Raw genomic sequence first — 18,529 nt, forward strand, 5'->3', positions numbered from 1 at the left:
TGCCACCTCTCAGACAGTGACAGAAGAATCTATTAAGAATTACTTGTGACCAAAGTGAAAGTTGTAGTTTCACCTTTAATCACAGAAAGTTTGAGTAAAGTTAAAGAGACAAAACAGTTCAAGAACAGGGTTTTTTAAAATCATGTGTGTTGACCAGAGCAATGACTAAATAAAATCCATCACCAATGTCAAAGTAATACCACAAGCAAATATTACGGTAGCCAAAATTCTCTTTAAGGGTGGGGATAATTCAACAGAAGGTTTTATCATGTCTTCTTTAAATGAGCTTCAGAAGCAGATCTGATGTTAAACTAACAAAATCAGCTCGTACTGAAGCTTTTAAAAAATCATTTGTGGGATGTGTGCGTCACTAGCTGGCCAGCATAAATCGACCATCGCTAAAAGCTGAGGCTAAAGGGATTCTAGAGTGTGTTATATTAAAATTGGATTTCTGATGAGGAGATAGAGACATTGTTGCAGACGAGGAATGGACAGTTGTTCACCAGATCATGGAACTGCCTAAAGAGACATTGTGAGGAGCACATGAAATTCCTCAGGCAAGACATGTGTAAGACTCAAGCATTGATAAGCGGCATTTTTCATGGTTGAAATTTCGTAAGGAGGCAGCATGGTTCTGTAAAATTTGCCTTCCACGTTAGGTATTGAGGAAATGTCAAAATGTAATCAGATTTTAATATTCAAACTTTTAATATCCATAGCAATTTCTGAAAAGCCATTCAGTACAGTGTCAGTTGACTGTGTAGGATTATTACTGAAAATAAAAGTGGGACACCAGTATATCTTTACAATAATGATATGGCAACCCAATATCCAGAAGCCATTTCTTCAAAAACAATTTCAGCAAAAGTAGTAGTGAAAAAGTTCATTTGTTTTTACTTTTTATGGACTACCAACAATTATACAGTTGGACCAAGGTTCCAACCCTTTGTCTAAATTTTTTCAGGCCACAATAAATAATTTGGGCACAAAGCAACTAAAGTCCACCATCTACCATCTGCAAGTGCAGGGGAGCTTTGGAGAGATACCATCAGATTCTCAGGACAACGATTAAGAACACCCACAAGAGTGGAACAAAGGATGGAATTATTTGTTATTAGCTCAAACTACTATTGTTCCTCAAACTAATCTACTGTGGTTAGTCTACTCGAATTGTTCTGTGGTCATAAGAGGCTCATCAAAATTGATCCAGGAAAGGTTTTATCAAAGTCTTCCCGAGAGCTTCTGTGGGTAAGGGAGGACTCCCTACCAGAGTCTACCCAACCTTCCCTGGTTCTTTCCCCGAGATTGTTCAATTGCCTGGAATAGAATTCTTAGAAGCAGTCCATTAAATGTTTAGTACATTTATTTAAACATTCACTATTTAATACAGTATCACAGTTACAGAATAACAAGACACCAAGTCCTAATCTAAGTAGAGATTCTAAAACCTCAGCAGAGTAGCAGTACTAGCACTTACCAACCTAGTGCCCCCTCAGTAGTGGTACTCACAATCTTCAGTATTTATACAGTTTTTACCCAATCAACTTATCAATCAAACATCTGCTGAACATGATGTCCTCACCACATTCCTGCTGTGTTTATGATAAACTTATGTTAGTCTTTTGTTGACTGTGACTGTTTAATCATATTACTGATTTTGTGGTCTAGAGTAGCAATAACGAAAAACTGCCCTTGTGACTGATCGTATTGCTTCGGGTGATGACATTAATTGCTGGTATCCCATAAAGTTTGGTTACATGCCCATCAACTCAAATCCTTATCTAAACCCGATTACTGACTGTCTTTCATATCTTAACCCCATTCGTTATTATTTTCCACCTCACATGCACGGTCAATAAATTCTTTATCCAAACCCCTATGGTCTTTTCTCGTATGTATTTTAAGTTTGAAGTGATCTGTCAGTTTGTTCCTTTCCACTGCAGTTTTTGTCCCTCCTTAATAACTAATTATAAGTTTCGCAGCTGACTAAGCTTGTTTTTGCTCAGAGCTGGACTTACTGCTTTTCCCAACAAAGCTTGAAACCTTTATTTAAGCTATTTTACCTGATACTTCTTACTTTTGTAAATTTGATGCTTTATTTCTGATGTTATTTTGTTTCTTTAATTCTACACTTTCCCTTCATGTCCTTTCTCAGTTTTTAAGACTAAAGATGAAACCTCAATATTGGAATATATATCAATGTTTCAACAGAGACACAAATGAGCATGCAAAGTAATGCAGAAGCATCTGAAAACATCACAAGCGAAGATGAAAGAGTGGGCAATCAAATATAAAACATTTCAAAACAGGAGACGTTTCCGTGTTTACAAGGTGTACCTTTACAAAATGAACCTCTCAAAAGTGAGTCAGTGTCGATCCACACGGCTAATTAGTAGTTTAGTAAAGTGATATATCTAGGAGATAATCCAGATCACAGGAAAAAGAATCAATTATTAAATCATTATCATTGCAGAAAGGAAGATAAAAAAGAACAAGTATGTCAGGTAATAGGTATAGTGGAGGATGACAGAGGGAGTGAATGTGAGGCAGAAGGACGGGGAGACAATTCACAAAGTGAAGCTCCTCTTATCCAATTAACCAATACTGAAATACAAGGGCAACTGGACACCGAATTCCTGTAATTAGAGGAACGACAATGAGATGGTCTCGTAAAGTGACCCAGCAACTTCAAGGAAATCTCATCAATATGTATAATGTTAACCACATATGATGGAGATATAGGGGAATTAGTACTAATCAAACAACATTCTTATTGTTTAAGCACAGAAAAAAAATTCAGGTGAAAACTGAGATTCAATACATGTTACAAAATCACTTAGTTGAACCTAACCAAAGCAGCTGGAGTTTAGTGGTGGCATTAGTTTCTAAATTGGAAGAATAAATGCTGCACAGACTACAGAAAAGTAAAAGCAGCATGAAAAGAGATCCATTCCCAAGTCCTCAGTTAGAAGAATGTATTGACCAAGGCTAGCCATGTCTCATTTCTTTCCAAGATTGACCTATTAAAGATGTTTAATGATGCTCCAACCTGGAGAAGAGAATGGTAAGTACCAATAACACCAAGAGCTAAAGAGATATATCACTTTTTGCTACACCAAATAGGTTACATCAGTGTTGAGACATGTCATTTGGGTTTAAAAATACCCGAGCTAGATTCAATGGCTATACAGAGGGAGAATAATCCTGGGAGTACATCCAGGGAAGTGTTTTTGGGTGGAACTGAGAAATAAGAAAGGGATAATCACCTTACTGGGTTTGTACTACAGACCCCCCACCCCAGTAGTCACAGGGAAATTCAGAAACAAATTTGAAAGGAGATTTCAGTTATCTGTAAGAATAATAGGGTAGTAATGATAGGGGATTTAATTTTCTAAACGTAGACTTGGGACTTCATAGCATTAAGGGCTTGAACTGAGAGAAATTTGTTAAGTCTATACAAGAAAATTTTCTGATTCAGCACATGGATGTACTACTAGAGAAGGAGCAAAACTTGACCTACTTGTGGGAAATAAGGTAGAGCAGGTGACTGAGGTGTGATTGGGGGAGCACATTTGGGCCAGTTATCATAATTCTACTAGCTTTAAAAATAGTGATGGAAAAGGATAGACCAGATCTAAAAGGTACAGTTCTAAATTTGAAGAAGGCCAATTTTGACAGTATTAGGTAAGAAGTTTCTAAAGTTGAATAGGGGTGAATATTTGCAGGTAAAGGGACAGCTGGAAAATGGGTAGCCTTCAAAAATTAGATAACAAGAGCTCAGAGACAGTATGTTCCTTTTAGGGTGAACTCTGTGGAAAATTAGGGAAGTGATTGTTGGACTCCTTGTTTAGATATTTGTATCAACAACCACAGGTGACCAGCTGGAAGACTGGACGTTGAATAACATGGTACCACTATTTAAGAATGGTGGTAAGGAAAAGCCAGGGAACAAAACACTAGTGATCCTGACATTAGTGGTGGGCAAATTATTGGAGGGGATCCTGAGGGATGGGACTTACACGTGTTTGACAAAGCAAGGACTGATTAGGAATTGTCAGCATGGCTTTGTGTGTGGAAAATCATGTCTCACTAATCTGATTGAGCTTTTTGAAGAAGTAACAAAGAGGTCTGATGAAGGCAGAGTGGTGGACATGATCTATATGGACTTCAGCAAGGCATTTGACAAGGTTCCACAAAGTAGGCTGGCTAAAATACATGGAATACATGGAGAACTAGTCTAGTTGCGAAACTTGAAAGGGTTCAAAAAAGATTTACAAGGATGTTGCCAGGGTTGGAGAGTCTGAGGTATGGGGGAGGCCGAGAAGGCTGGGGCTGTTATCCTTGAGGCGTCAGAGGCTGAGGAATGACCTTAATGGATGTTTAAAAAATTATGAGGGGCATGGATGGGCAAGTCCGAAACTAGAGAGCATGGGTTTAAAAAGAGAGGAAGACTGTGCTGAATTTCTCTCTCTTGGACAGACTGTGGTGTATCACTCTCTCTCTGGGACAGACTGTGCTGGATCACTCTCTCTCTCCCTCGGGGACAGACTGCGCTGGATCTCCCTCTCTCTCGGGGACAGACTGTGCTGGATCAGTCGCTCTCTCCCTCGGGGACAGACTGTGCTGGATCTCTCTCTCTGTCTGGGACAGACTGTGCTGGATCTCTGGGACAGACTGTGCTGGATCTCTGGGACAGACTGTGCTGGATCTCTGGGACAGACTGTGCTGGATCTCTCTCTCTCTCTCTCTGGGACAGACTGTACTGGATCATCTCTCTCTGGGACAGACTGTGGTGTATCATTCTTTCTGTGGGTCAGACTGTGCTGGATCATCTCTCTCTGGGACAGACTGCTGGATCACCCTCTCTCTCGGTGACAGACTGTGCTGGATTGCTCTGTCTCTCGCCCTCAGGGACAGACTGTGCTGGATCTCCCTCTCTGGGACAGACTGTGCTGGATCACTCTCTCTCTGGGACAGACTGCGCTGGATCTCTCGATCTCTCTCTCTCTCTCTCTGGGACAGACTGTGCTGGATCTCCCTCTCTGGGACAGACTGTGCTGGATCTCTCTCTCTCTCTCTCTCTCTGGGACAGACTGTGCTGGATCTTGGATCTCGCTCTCTCTGGGACAGACTGCGCTGCATCTCTCTCTCTCTCTGGGACAGACTGTGCTGGGTCTCGCGCTCTCTCTGGGACAGACTGTGCTGGATTTCTCTCTCTCTGGGTCAGACTGTGCTGGATCATCTCTCTCTGGGACAGACTGCTGGATCATCCTCTCTCTCGGACAGACTGTGCTGGATTTCTCTCTCTCTTTGGGACAGACTGTGCTGGATCGCTCTCTCTCTCTCTGGGACAGACTGTGGTGTAGCACGCTCTCTCTCTCTTGGGGACAGACTGTGCTGGGTCTCCCTCTCTCTCTGGGACAGATTGTGCTGGATCTCTCTCTCTGGGGCAGACTGTGGTGGATCTCTCTCTTGGACAGACTGTGCTGGATAACTCTCTCTCTGGGACCGACTGAATTGGATCGCTCTCTCTCCCTTTGGGACAGACTGTGCTGGATCTCTCTCTCTCTCCCGTGGGGACAGACTGTGCTGGATCACCCTCTCTCTCTGGGACAGACTGTGCTGGATCACTCTCTCTCTGGGACCGACTGAATTGGATCGCTCTCTCTCCCTTTGGGACAGACTGTGCTGGATCTCTCTCTCTCTGGGGCAGACTGTGGTGAATCACTCACTGTCTGGGACAGACTGTGTGCTGGATCACTTTCTCTCTGGGACAGACTGTGCTGGATCTCGCTCTCTCCCTCTGGAACAGACTGTGCTGGATCGCTCTCTCTGGGACAGACTGTGCTGGGTCATCTCTCTCTGGGACAGACTGTGGTGTATCATTCTGTCTGTGGGTCAGACTGTGCTGGATCATCTCTCTCTGGGACAGACTGCTGGATCACCCTCTCTCTCGGTGACAGACTGTGCTGGATTGCTCTGTCTCTCGCCCTCAGGGACAGACTTTGCTGGATCTCTCTCTCTGGGACAGACTGTGCTGAATCACTCTCTCTCTGGGACAGACTGCGCTGGATCTCTCTCTCTCTGGGACAGACTGCGCTGGATCTCTCTCTCTCTCTCTCTCTGGGACAGACTGTGCTGGATCACCCTCTCTCTGGGACGGACTGTGCTGGAACTCCCTCTCTCTGGAAGAGACTGTGCTGGATCTTGGATCTCGCTCTCTCTGGGACAGACTGCGCTGCATCTCTCTCTCTGGGACAGACTGTGCTGGGTCTCGCTCTCTCTCTGGGACAGACTGTGCTGGATTTCTCTCTCTCTGGGTCAGACTGTGCTGGATCATCTCTCTCTGGGACAGACTGCTGGATCATCCTCTCTCTCGGACAGACTGTGCTGGATTTCTCTCTCTCTTTGGGACAGAATGTGCTGGATCGCTCTCTCTCTCTGGGACAGACTGTGGTGTATCACTCTCTCTCTGTGGGTCAGACTATGCTGGATCACTCTCTCCTTCTAGGACAGACTGTGGTGTAGCACGATCTCTCTCTCTCGGGGACAGACTGTGCTGGGTCTCCCTCTCTCTCTGTGACAGACTGTGCTGGATCACTCTCTCTCTCTGGGACAGACTGTGCTGGATCTCTCTCTTGGACAGACTGTGCTGGATCACTCTCTCTCTGGGACCGACTGAATTGGATCGCTCTCTCTCCCTTTGGGACAGACTGTGCTGGATCTCTCTCTCTCTAGGGCAGACTGTGGTGAATCACTCACTCTCTGGGACAGACTGTGTGCTGGATCACTATCTCTCTCTGGGACAGACTGTGCTGGGTCACTCTCTCTCTCCCTGGGGGACAGACGGTGCTGGATCTCCCTCTCCCTCTGGGACAGACTGTGCTGGATCACTCTCTCTCCCTCGGGGACAGACTGTACTGGATCTCCCTCTCTCTCGGGGACAGACTGTGCTGGATCACTCTCTCTCCCTCGGGGACAGACTGTGCTGGATCTCCCTCTCTCTCTGGGACAGACTGTGCTGGATCACTCTCTCTCCCTCGGGGACAGACTGTGCTGGATCTCCCTCTCTCTCTGGGACAGACTGTGCTGCATCACTCTCTCTCTGGGACAGACTGTGCTGGACCTACCTCTCTCTGGGATAGACTGTGCTGGATCTCTCTCTCTCTCTGGGACAGACTGTGCTGGATCTCTCTCTCTCTCTGGGACAGACTGTGCTGGATCTCTCTCTCTCTCTCTCGGGGACAGACTGTGCTGGATCACTCTCTCTCCCTCGGGGACAGACTGTGCTGGATCACTCTCTCTCCCTCGGGGACAGACTGTGCTGGATCTCCCTCTCTCTCTGGGACAGACTGTGCTGGGTCACTCTCTCTCACCCTGGGGGACAGACTGTGCTGGATCTCCCTCTCCCTCTGGGACAGACTGTGCTGGATCACTCTCTCTCCCTCGGGGACAGACTGTACTGGATCTCCCTCTCTCTCGGGGACAGACTGTGCTGGATCACTCTCTCTCCTTCGGGGACAGACTGTGCTGGATCTCTCTCTCTCTCCCGTGGGGACAGACTGTGCTGGATCACCCTCTTTTCTGGGACAGACTGTGCTGGATCACTCTCTCTCTGGGACCGACTGAATTGGATCGCTCTCTCTCCCTTTGGGACAGACTGTGCTGGATCTCTCTCTCTCTGGGGCAGACTGTGGTGAATCACTCACTGTCTGGGACAGACTGTGTGCTGGATCACTTTCTCTCTGGGACAGTCTGTGCTGGATCTCGCTCTCTCCCTCTGGAACAGACTGTGCTGGATCGCTCTCTCTGGGACAGACTGTGCTGGGTCATCTCTCTCTGGGACAGACTGTGGTGTATCATTCTGTCTGTGGGTCAGACTGTGCTGGATCATCTCTCTCTGGGACAGACTGCTGGATCACCCTCTCTCTCGGTGACAGACTGTGCTGGATTGCTCTGTCTCTCGCCCTCAGGGACAGACTTTGCTGGATCTCTCTCTCTGGGACAGACTGTGCTGGATCACTCTCTCTCTGGGACAGACTGCGCGGGATCTCTCTCTCTCTCTCTCTCTCTCTCTCTGGGACAGACTGTGCTGGATCACCCTCTCTCTGGGACAGACTGTGCTGGAACTCCCTCTCTCTGGAAGAGACTGTGCTGGATCTTGGATCTCGCTCTCTCTGGGACAGACTGCGCTGCATCTCTCTCTCTCTCTCTCTGTCTCTCTCTCTGGGACAGACTGTGCTGGGTCTCGCTCTCTCTCTGGGACAGACTGTGCTGGATTTCTCTCTCTCTGGGTCAGACTGTGCTGGATCATCTCTCTCTGGGACAGACTGCTGGATCATCCTCTCTCTCGGACAGACTGTGCTGGATTTCTCTCTCTCTTTGGGACAGACTGTGCTGGATCGCTCTCTCTCTCTGGGACAGACTGTGGTGTATCACTCTCTCTCTGTGGGTCAGACTGTGCTGGATCACTCTCTCCTTCTAGGACAGACTGTGGTGTAGCACGCTCTCTCTCTCTCGGGGACAGACTGTGCTGGATAACTCTCTCTCTGGGACCGACTGAATTGGATCGCTCTCTCTCCCTTTGGGACAGACTGTGCTGGATCTCTCTCTCTCTGGGGCAGACTGTGGTGAATCACTCACTCTCTGGGACAGACTGTGCTGGATCACTATCTCTCTCTGGGACAGACTGTGCTGGATCTCGCTCTCTCCCTCTGGAACAGACTGTGCTGGATCGCTCTCTCTGGGACAGACTGTGCTGGGTCACTCTCTCTCTCCCTGGGGGACAGACTGTGCTGGATCTCCCTCTCCCTCTGGGACAGACTGTGCTGGATCACTCTCTCTCCCTCGGGGACAGACTGTACTGGATCTCCCTCTCTCTCGGGGACAGACTGTGCTGGATCACTCTCTCTCCCTCGGGGACAGACTGTGCTGGATCTCCCTCTCTCTCTGGGACAGACTGTGCTGGATCACTCTCTCTCTGGGACAGACTGCGCTGGATTACTCTCTCTCTGGGACAGACTGTGCTGGACCTACCTCTCTCTGGGATAGACTGTGCTGGATCTCTCTCTCTCTCTGGGACAGACTGTGCTGGATCTCTCTCTCTCTCTCTCTGGGACAGACAGTGCTGGATCTCTCTATCCCTCTCTCTGGGACAGACTGTGCTGGATCTCTCTTTCCCTCTCTCTGGGTCAGACTGTGCTGGATCACCCTCTCTCTGGGACAGACTGTGCTGGAACTCCCTCTCTCTGGAAGAGACTGTGCTGGATCTTGGATCTCGCTCTCTCTGGGACAGACTGCGCTGCATCTCTCTCTCTCTCTCTCTCTGGGACAGACTGTGCTGGGTCTCGTGCTCTCTCTGGGACAGACTGTGCTGGATTTCTCTCTCTCTGGGTCAGACTGTGCTGGATCATCTCTCTCTGGGACAGACTGCTGGATCATCCTCTCTCTCGGACAGACTGTGCTGGATTTTTCTCTCTCTTTGGGACAGACTGTGGTGTATCACTCTCTCTCTGTGGGTCAGACTGTGCTGGATCACTCTCTCCTTCTAGGACAGACTGTGGTATAGCACGCTCTCTCTCTCGGGGACAGACTGTGCTGGGTCTCCCTCTCTCTCTGTGACAGACTGTGCTGGATCACTCTCTCTCTCTGGGACAGACTGTGCTGGATCACTCTCTCTCTGGGACCGACTGAATTGGATCGCTCTCTCTCCCTTTGGGACAGACTGTGCTGGATCTCTCTCTCTCTGGGGCAGACTGTGGTGAATCACTCACTCTCTGGGACAGACTGTGTGCTGGATCACTATCTCTCTCTGGGACAGACTGTGCTGGGTCACTCTCTCTCTCCCTGGGGACAGACTGTGCTGGATCTCCCTCTCTCTCGGGGACAGACTGTGCTGGATCACTCTCTCTCCCTCGGGGACAGACTGTGCTGGATCACTCTCTCTCTCTGGGACAGACTGTGCTGGATCTCCCTCTCTCTCTGGGACAGACTGTGCTGCATCACTCTCTCTCTGGGACAGACTGTGCTGGACCTACCTCTCTCTGGGATAGACTGTGCTGGATCTCTCTCTCTCTCTCTGGGACAGACTGTGCTGGATCTCTCTCTCTCTCTCTGGGACAGACTGTGCTGGATCTCTCTCTCTCTCTCTCTCTGGGACAGACAGTGCTGGATCTCTCTATCCCTCTCTCTGGGTCAGACTGTGCTGGATCTCTCTCTCTGGGACAGACTGTGCTGGATCACTCTCTCTCTGAGAGAGACTGTGCTGGTTACCTCTCTCTCTCTGGGACAGACTGTGCTGGACCTCCCTCTCTCTGGGACAGACTGTGCTGGATCTCTCTCTCTCTCTGGGACAGACTGTGCTGGATCTCTCTCGCTTGCTCTCTGGGACAGATGGTGCTGGATCTCTCTATCCCTCGCTCTGGGACAGACTGTGCTGGATCTCTCTCTCTGGGACAGAGTGTGCTCGATCACTCTCTCTCTGAGAGAGACTGTGCTGGTTACCTCTCTCTCTCTGGGACAGACTGTGCTGGATCTCACTCTCTCTCTGGGACAGACTGTGCTGGGTCTCTCTCTCTCTCTCTGGGACAGACTGTGCTGGATCTCTCTCTCTCTCTCTCTCTCTCTCTCTCTCCCCCTCTGGGACAGACTGTGCTGGATCGCTGTCTCTCTCTGGGACAGACTGTGCTGGATTGCTCTCTCTCTCTCTGGGACAGACTGTGCTGGTTCCCTCTCTCTCTGGGACAGACTGTGCTGGTTCCCTCTCTCTCTGGGACAGACTGTGCTGGTTCCCTCTCTCTCTGGGACAGACTGTGCTTGATCAATCTCTCTGGGACAGAGTGTGCTTGATCGCGCTCTCTCTCTGGGTCAGACTGTGCTGGATCATCTCTCTCTGAGACAGACTGTGTTGGATCACTCTCTCTCTCTCTCGCCCTCGGCGACAGACTGTGCTGGATCATCCGCTCTCTCTGGGACTGACTGTGCTGGCTCATCTCTCTCTGGGACAGACTGTGTTGGATCATCTCTCTGAACTGTGCTGGATCTCTCTCTCGCTCTCGGGGACAGACTGTGCTGGATCTCTCTCTCGCTCTAGGGGACAGACTGTGCTGGATCACTCTCCCTCTCTGGGACAGACTGTGCTGGATCACTATCTCTCTGGGAGAAAGTGAGGACTGCAGATGCTGGAGAGCTGAGCTGAAAAATGTGTTGCTGGAAAAGCGCAGCAGGTCAGGCAGCATCCAAGGAGCGGGAGAATTGACGTTTCGGGCATAAGCCCTTCTTCAGGACTTATGCCCGAAACATCGATTCTCCCGTTCCCTGGATGCTGCCTGACCTGCTGCGCTTTTCCAGCAACACATTTTCAGCACTATCTCTCTGTTACAGACTGTGCTGGATCTCGGTCTCTCTCTGGTTCAGACTGTGTTGGATCATCTCTCTCAACTGTGCTGGATCTCTCTCTCTCGCTCTCTCTCACTATCTCTCTGTCCCTCGGGGACAGACTGTGCTGGATCACTCTCTCTCTCCCTCGGGGACAGACTGTGCTGGATCACTCTCTCTCTCTGGGACAGACTGTGCTGGGTCACTCTCTCTCTCCCTCGGGGACAGACTGTGCTGGATCTCCTTCTCTCTCTCTGGGACAGACTGTGCAGGATCTCCCTCTCTGGGACAGACTGTGCGGCATTACTCTCTCTCTGGGACAGACTGTGCTGGATTACTCTCCCTCTGGGACAGACTGTGTGGCATTACTCTCCCTCTGGGACAGACTTTGCTGGATCACTCTGCCTCTGGGACAGACTGTGCTGGTTCTTCTCTCTCTCTGGGACAGACTGTGCTGGTTCCTCTCTCTCTCTCTCTCCAGGACAGACTGTGCTGGATATCTCTCTCTCTCTCTCTCTCTCTCTCCCTCTGGGACAGACTGTGCTGGATCTCTCTTCTCTCTCTCTGGGACAGACTGTGCTGGATCACTATCTCTCTGGGAGAAAGTGAGGACTGCAGAGCTGAAAAATGTGTTGCTGGAAAAGCGCAGCAGGTCAGGCAGCATCCAAGGAGCGGGAGAATTGACGTTTCGGGCATAAGCCCTTCTTCAGGACTTATGCCCGAAACATCGATTCTCCCATTCCCTGGATGCTGCCTGACCTGCTGCGCTTTTCCAGCAATACATTTTCAGCACTATCGCTCTGGGACAGACTGTGCTGGATCTCGGTCTCTCTCTGGTTCAGACTGTGTTGGATCATCTCTCTCGACTGTGCTGGATTTCTCTCTCTCGCTCTCTCTCTCTCCCTCGGGGACAGACTGTGCTGGATCACTCTCTCTGAGACAGACTGTGTGACATTACTCTCTCTCTGGGACAGACTGTGCTGGACCTACCTGTCTCTGGGATAGTCTCTGGGATAGACTGTGCTGGACCTCTCTCTCTCTGGGACAGACAGTGCTGGATCTCTCTCTCTCTCTCTCTCTCTCTTTGAGACAGACGGTGCTGGATCTCTCTATCCCTCTCTCTGGGTCAGACTCTTCTGGATCTCTCTCTCTCTCTGGGACAGACTGTGCTGGACCTCTCTCTCTATGGCACAGACTGTGCTGGACCACTCTCCCTGGGACAGACTGTGGATCACTGTCTGTGTAGGACAAATTGTGCTGGATCACCCTCTCTCTCTGGGACAAACTGGGCTGGATCTCTCTCTCTCTCACTCTATCTCTCTGGGACAGACTGTGCTGATCACTCTCTCTCTCTCTGGGACAGACTGTGATGGATCTCTCTCTCTTTCTGGGACAGACTTTGCTGGATCTCTGTCTCTCTTTGGGACAGAATGTGCTGGATCTCTCTATCTCTCTCTCTGGGTCAGAATGTGCTGGATCATCTGTCTCTGAGACAGACTGTGCTGGATCACTCTCTCTCTCTCTCTGGGACAGACTGTGGTGGATCTCTCTCTCTTGGACAGACTGTGCTGGATCTCTCTTTGTCTGGGACTGACTGTTCTGGATCTCTCCCTCCATCTGGGACAGAGTGTGCTGGATCACTCTCTCTCTCCCTTGGGGACAGACTGTGCTGGATCTCCCTCTCTCTCTGGGACAGACTGTGCTGGACCTCCCTCTCTCTCCCTTGGGGACAGACTGTGCTGGATCTCCCTCTCTCTCTGGGACAGACTGTGCTGGACCTCCCTCTCTCTCCCTTGGGGACAGACTGTGCTGGATCTCCCTCTCTCTCTGGGACAGACTGTGCTGAATCACTCTCGCTCTCTCTCTGGGACAGACTGTGCTGGATCACCCGCTCTCTCTGGGACTGACTGTGCTGGATCTCTCTCTCTCTCTCTGGGACAGAATCTGCTGGTTCACTCTGCTTCTGGGACAGGCTGTGCTGGATCACTGTCTCTCTGCAACAGACTGTGCTGGACCACTATCTCTCTGGGACAGACTGTGCTGAATCTCTCCCTCTCTGGGACAGGCTGTGCTGGATCACTATCTCTCTGGGAGAAAGTGAGGACTGCAGATGCTGGAGAGCAGAGCTGAAAAATGTGTTGCTGGAAAAGCGCAGCAGGTCAAGCAGCATCCAAGGAGCGGGAGAATCGACGTTTCGGGCATAAGCCCTTCTTCAGGACTTATGCCCAAAATATCGATTCTCCCGTTCCCTAGATGCTGCCTGACCTGCTGCGCTTTTCCAGCAACACATTTTTCAGCACTATCTCTCTAAGACAGACTGTGCTGGATCACTATCTCTCTGGGACAGACTGTGCTGGATCTCTGTCTCTCTCTGGGACAGACTGTGTTGGATCATCTCTCTCGACTGTGCTGGATCTCTCTCTCTCGCCGTCAGGGACAGACTGTGCTGGATCACTCTCTCTCTCTCTCTCTCTGGGACAGACTGTGCTGGATCTCTCTCTGTCTGGGACAGACTGTGCTGGATCTCTCTCTGTCTGGGACAGACTGTGCTGGATCTCTCTCTGTCTGGGACAGACTGTGCTGGATCTCTCTGTCTGGGACAGACTGTGCTGGATTGCTCTCTCTCTCTTGGACAGACTGTGCAGGATCTCTCTCTGTCTGGGACAGACTGTGCTGGATTGCTCTCTCTCTCTTGGACAGACTGTGCTGGATCACTCTGCCTCTGGGACAGACTGTGCTGGTTCCTCTCTCTCTCTCTCCAGGACGGACTGTACTGGATATCTCTCTCTCTCTCTCTCTCTCTCCCTCTGGGACAGACTGTGCTGGATCTCTCTTCTCTCTCTCTGGGACAGACTGTGTGGGATCTCTGTCTCTCTCTGGGACAGACTGTGCTGGATCACTCTCTCTCTCTGGGACAGACTGTGCTGGATCACTCTCTCTCTCTGGGACAGACTGTGCTGGATCACTCTCTCTCTCTGGGACAGACTGTGCTGGATCACTCTCTCTCTCTGGGACAGACTGTGCTGGATCACTCTCTCTCTCTGGGACAGACTGTGCTGGATCACTCTCTCTCTCTGGGACAGACTGTGCTGGATCACTCTCTCTCTCTCTCTCGGGGACAGACCGTGGTGTATCACTCTCTCTCTGGGACAGACTGTGCTGGATTGCTCTCTCTCTCTTGAACAGACTGTGCAGGATCTCTCTCTGTCTGGGACAGACTGTGCTGGATTGCTCTCTCTCTCTTGGACAGACTGTGCTGGATCTCTCTCTGTCTGGGACAGACTGTGGTGTATCACTCTCACTTGGACAGACTTTGCTGGATCACTCTGCCTCTGGGACAGACTGTGCTGGTTCCTCTCTCTCTCTCCAGGACAGACTGTACTGGATATCTCTCTCTCTCTCTCCCTCTGGGACAGACTGTGCTGGATCTCTCTTCTCTCTCTCTGGGACAGACTGTGTGGGATCTCTCTCTCTGGGGCAGACTGTGCTGGATGACTCTCTCTCTGTGACAGACTGTGCTAGATCATTCTCTCTGGGACAGACTGTGCTGGTTCCTCTCTCTCTCTGGGACAGACTGTGATGTATCTCTCTCTCTCTCTCTCTCTCTCTCTGGGACAGGCTGTGCTGGATCAATCTCTCCCTCTGGGACAGACTGTGCTGGATCACTCTCTCTCTCTCTGGGACAGACTGTGCTGGATCACTCTCTCTCTCTGGGACAGACTGTGTGGGATCTCTCTCTCTGGGTCAGACTGTGCTGGATCACCCTCTCTCTCTGGGACAGACTGTGCTGGATCACTCTCTCTCTCTCGGACTGTGCTGGATCACTCTCTCTCTCTGGGACAGACTGTGCTGGATCACTCTCTCTCTCTCGGACTGTGCTGGATCACTCTCTCTCTCTGGGACACACTGTGCTGGATCTCTCTCTCTAGGACAGACTGTGCTGCATCACTCTCTCTCTGGGTCAGACTGTGGTGTATCTCCCTCTCTCTCTGGGACAGACTGTGTGGGATCTCTCTCTCTGGGTCAGACTGTGGTGTATCTCCCTCTCTCTCTGGGACAGACTGTGTGGGATCTCTCTCTCTGGGACAGACTGTGTGGGATCTCTCTCTGGGTCAGACTGTGGTGTATCACTCTCTCTCTCTCTGGGACAGACTGTGGTGTATCACTCTCTCTCTCTCTGGGACAGACTGTGGTGTATCAGTCTCTCTCTGGGACAGACTGTGCTGGTTCCTCTCTCTCTCTCTCTCTCTCTGGGATAGACTGTGGTGTATCACTCTCTCTCTGGGACAGACTGTGCTGGATCAATCTCTCTCTATGGGACAGACTGTGCTGGTTCCTCTCTCTCTCTCTGGGATAGACTGTGGTGTATCACTCTCTCTCTCTCTGGGACAGACTGTGCTGGTTCCTCTCTCTCTCTCTCTCTCTGGGTCAGACTGTGGTGTATCAGTCTCTCTCTGGGACAGACTGTGCTGGTTCCTCTCTCTCTCTCTCTGACACAGACTGTGGTGTATCACTCTCTCTCTCTCTGACACAGACTGTGGTGTATCTCTCTCTCTCTGGGACAGACTGTGCTGGTTCCTCTCTCTCTCTCTGGGACAGACTGTGCTGGTTCCTCTCTCTCTCTCTGGGACAGACTGTGCTGGTTCCTCTCTCTCTCTCTCTCTCTCTGGGTCAGACTGTGGTGTATCACTCTCTGGGACAGACTGTGGTGTTCAGTCTCTCTCTGGGACAGACTGTGCTGGTTCCTCTCTCTCTCTCTCTGGGACAGACTGTGGTGTATCACTCTCTCTCTCTCTCTGGGACAGACTGTGGTGTGTCACTCTCTCTCTCTCTGGGTCAGACTGTGGTGTATCACTCTCTCTCTCTCTCTGGGACAGACTGTGCTGGTTCCTCTCTCTCTCTCTGGGATAGACTGTGGTGTATCACTCTCTCTCTCTCTGGGACAGACTGTGCTGGTTCCTCTCTCTCTCTCTCTGGGTCAGACTGTGGTGTATCAGTCTCTCTCTGGGACAGACTGTGCTGGTTCCTCTCTCTCTCTCTCTGACACAGACTGTGGTGTATCACTCTCTCTCTCTCTGACACAGACTGTGGTGTATCTCTCTCTCTCTGGGACAGACTGTGCTGGTTCCTCTCTCTCTCTCAGGGACAGACTGTGCTGGTTCCTCTCTCTCTCTCTGGGACAGACTGTGCTGGTTCCTCTCTCTCTCTCTGGGACAGACTGTGCTGGTTCCTCTCTCTCTCTCTCTCTCTGGGTCAGACTGTGGTGTATCACTCTCTGGGACAGACTGTGGTGTTCAGTCTCTCTCTGGGACAGACTGTGCTGGTTCCTCTCTCTCTCTCTCTGGGACAGACTGTGGTGTATCACTCTCTCTGTCTCTCTGGGACAGACTGTGGTGTGTCACTCTCTCTCTCTCTGGGTCAGACTGTGGTGTATCACTCTCTCTCTCTCTGGGACAGACTGTGCTGGTTCCTCTCTCTCTCTCTCTCTCTGGGTCAGACTGTGGTGTATCAGTCTCTCTCTGGGACAGACTGTGCTGGTTCCTCTCTCTCTCTCTCTGACACAGACTGTGGTGTATCACTCTCTCTCTCTCTGACACAGACTGTGGTGTATCTCTCTCTCTCTGGGACAGACTGTGCTGGTTCCTCTCTCTCTCTCAGGGACAGACTGTGCTGGTTCCTCTCTCTCTCTCTGGGACAGACTGTGCTGGTTCCTCTCTCTCTCTCTCTCTCTCTGGGTCAGACTGTGGTGTATCAGTCTCTCTCTGGGACACACTGTGCTGGTTCCTCTCTCTCTCTCTCTGACACAGACTGTGGTGTATCACTCTCTCTCTCTCTGACACAGACTGTGGTGTATCTCTCTCTCTCTGGGACAGACTGTGCTGGTTCCTCTCTCTCTCTCAGGGACAGACTGTGCTGGTTCCTCTCTCTCTCTCTGGGACAGACTGTGCTGGTTCCTCTCTCTCTCTCTCTCTCTGGGTCAGACTGTGGTGTATCACTCTCTGGGACAGACTGTGGTGTTCAGTCTCTCTCTGGGACAGACTGTGCTGGTTCCTCTCTCTCTCTCTCTGGGACAGACTGTGGTGTATCACTCTCTCTCTCTCTCTGGGACAGACTGTGGTGTGTCACTCTCTCTCTCTCTGGGTCAGACTGTGGTGTATCACTCTCTCTCTCTCTGGGACAGACTGTGCTGGTTCCTCTCTCTCTCTCTGGGATAGACTGTGGTGTATCACTCTCTCTCTCTCTGGGAGAGACTGTGCTGGTTCCTCTCTCTCTCTCTCTCTGACACAGACTGTGGTGTATCACTCTCTCTCTCTCTGACACAGACTGTGGTGTATCTCTCTCTCTCTGGGACAGACTGTGCTGGTTCCTCTCTCTCTCTCTCTCTCTGGGTCAGACTGTGGTGTATCACTCTCTCTCTCTGGGAGAGACTGTGCTGGTTCCTCTCTCTCTCTCTCTGACACAGACTGTGGTGTATCACTCTCTCTCTCTCTGACACAGACTGTGGTGTATCACTCTCTCTCTCTCTCTGGGACAGACTGTGCTGGTTCCTCTCTCTCTCTCTCTCTCTCTGGGACAGACTGTGCTGGTTCCTCTCTCTCTCTCTCTCTCTCTGGGACAGACTGTGGTGTATCACTCTCTGGGACAGACTGTGCTGGTTCCTCTCTCTCTGGGACAGACTGTGTTGTTTACGGTTGGTTTTGAGGAAATGTGCCCCAACCCCTTCACAAACAGACCTATCAGTTTCCATGCGGCCCTGTGTCGCTATTTACCTCATTGTCTATGAGCGCCTCGACCCGGGGATCGCTGTGGGACATCCTGGGGATGTCCTTGGTGGCGAAGGTGTACTTCCTCAGCTGGACCTCGCTCCATTCGCGGTTTACATCCGCACTCCGCTCCGCCATGTCCGGCCGCCGCTTTCCCAGGAGTCCGGTTCCGTGATCGACACCCACCAACCGACAGCCTCCCCGTCCCTTCAAATCCGCCAACAAAAGTAAGTCCTCACCGGAACCTCACCGTAGCGCCGCCGAGCTCGAACGCCGCGGACAGGGCGCTGCGGCCTCGACCGAAACCGGTCATCTGCCGGCACACCGCCCCCGTCCGTCCGGAGGACCACATCCCACCAAAGGGCGAGTGACAGAAACTGAGCACAGGC

At 50.7% G+C, this 18,529-nt stretch overlaps 1 protein-coding gene across 2 annotated transcripts in view; it reads right to left on the reverse strand.

Annotated features, from left to right (window-relative positions):
* The window catches only part of hif1an (hypoxia inducible factor 1 subunit alpha inhibitor), a 79,162-nt gene extending 60,709 nt beyond the window's left edge, over positions 1-18,453 (reverse strand). The window contains exon 1 of one of the 2 annotated variants that reach the window (XM_072583090.1): positions 18,147-18,453. In XM_072583090.1, the coding sequence (XP_072439191.1) occupies positions 18,147-18,278 (132 nt within the window). In that variant the 5' untranslated portion in view covers positions 18,279-18,453. The remainder of the gene's footprint in view (positions 1-18,146) is intronic. The other variant, XM_072583089.1, reaches the window with a different exon arrangement.
* Between the last annotated feature and the right edge of the window lie 76 nt (positions 18,454-18,529).

This window comes from Chiloscyllium punctatum, chromosome 13 (assembly GCF_047496795.1).
Source record: "Chiloscyllium punctatum isolate Juve2018m chromosome 13, sChiPun1.3, whole genome shotgun sequence".
Lineage (NCBI taxonomy): Eukaryota > Metazoa > Chordata > Chondrichthyes > Orectolobiformes > Hemiscylliidae > Chiloscyllium > Chiloscyllium punctatum.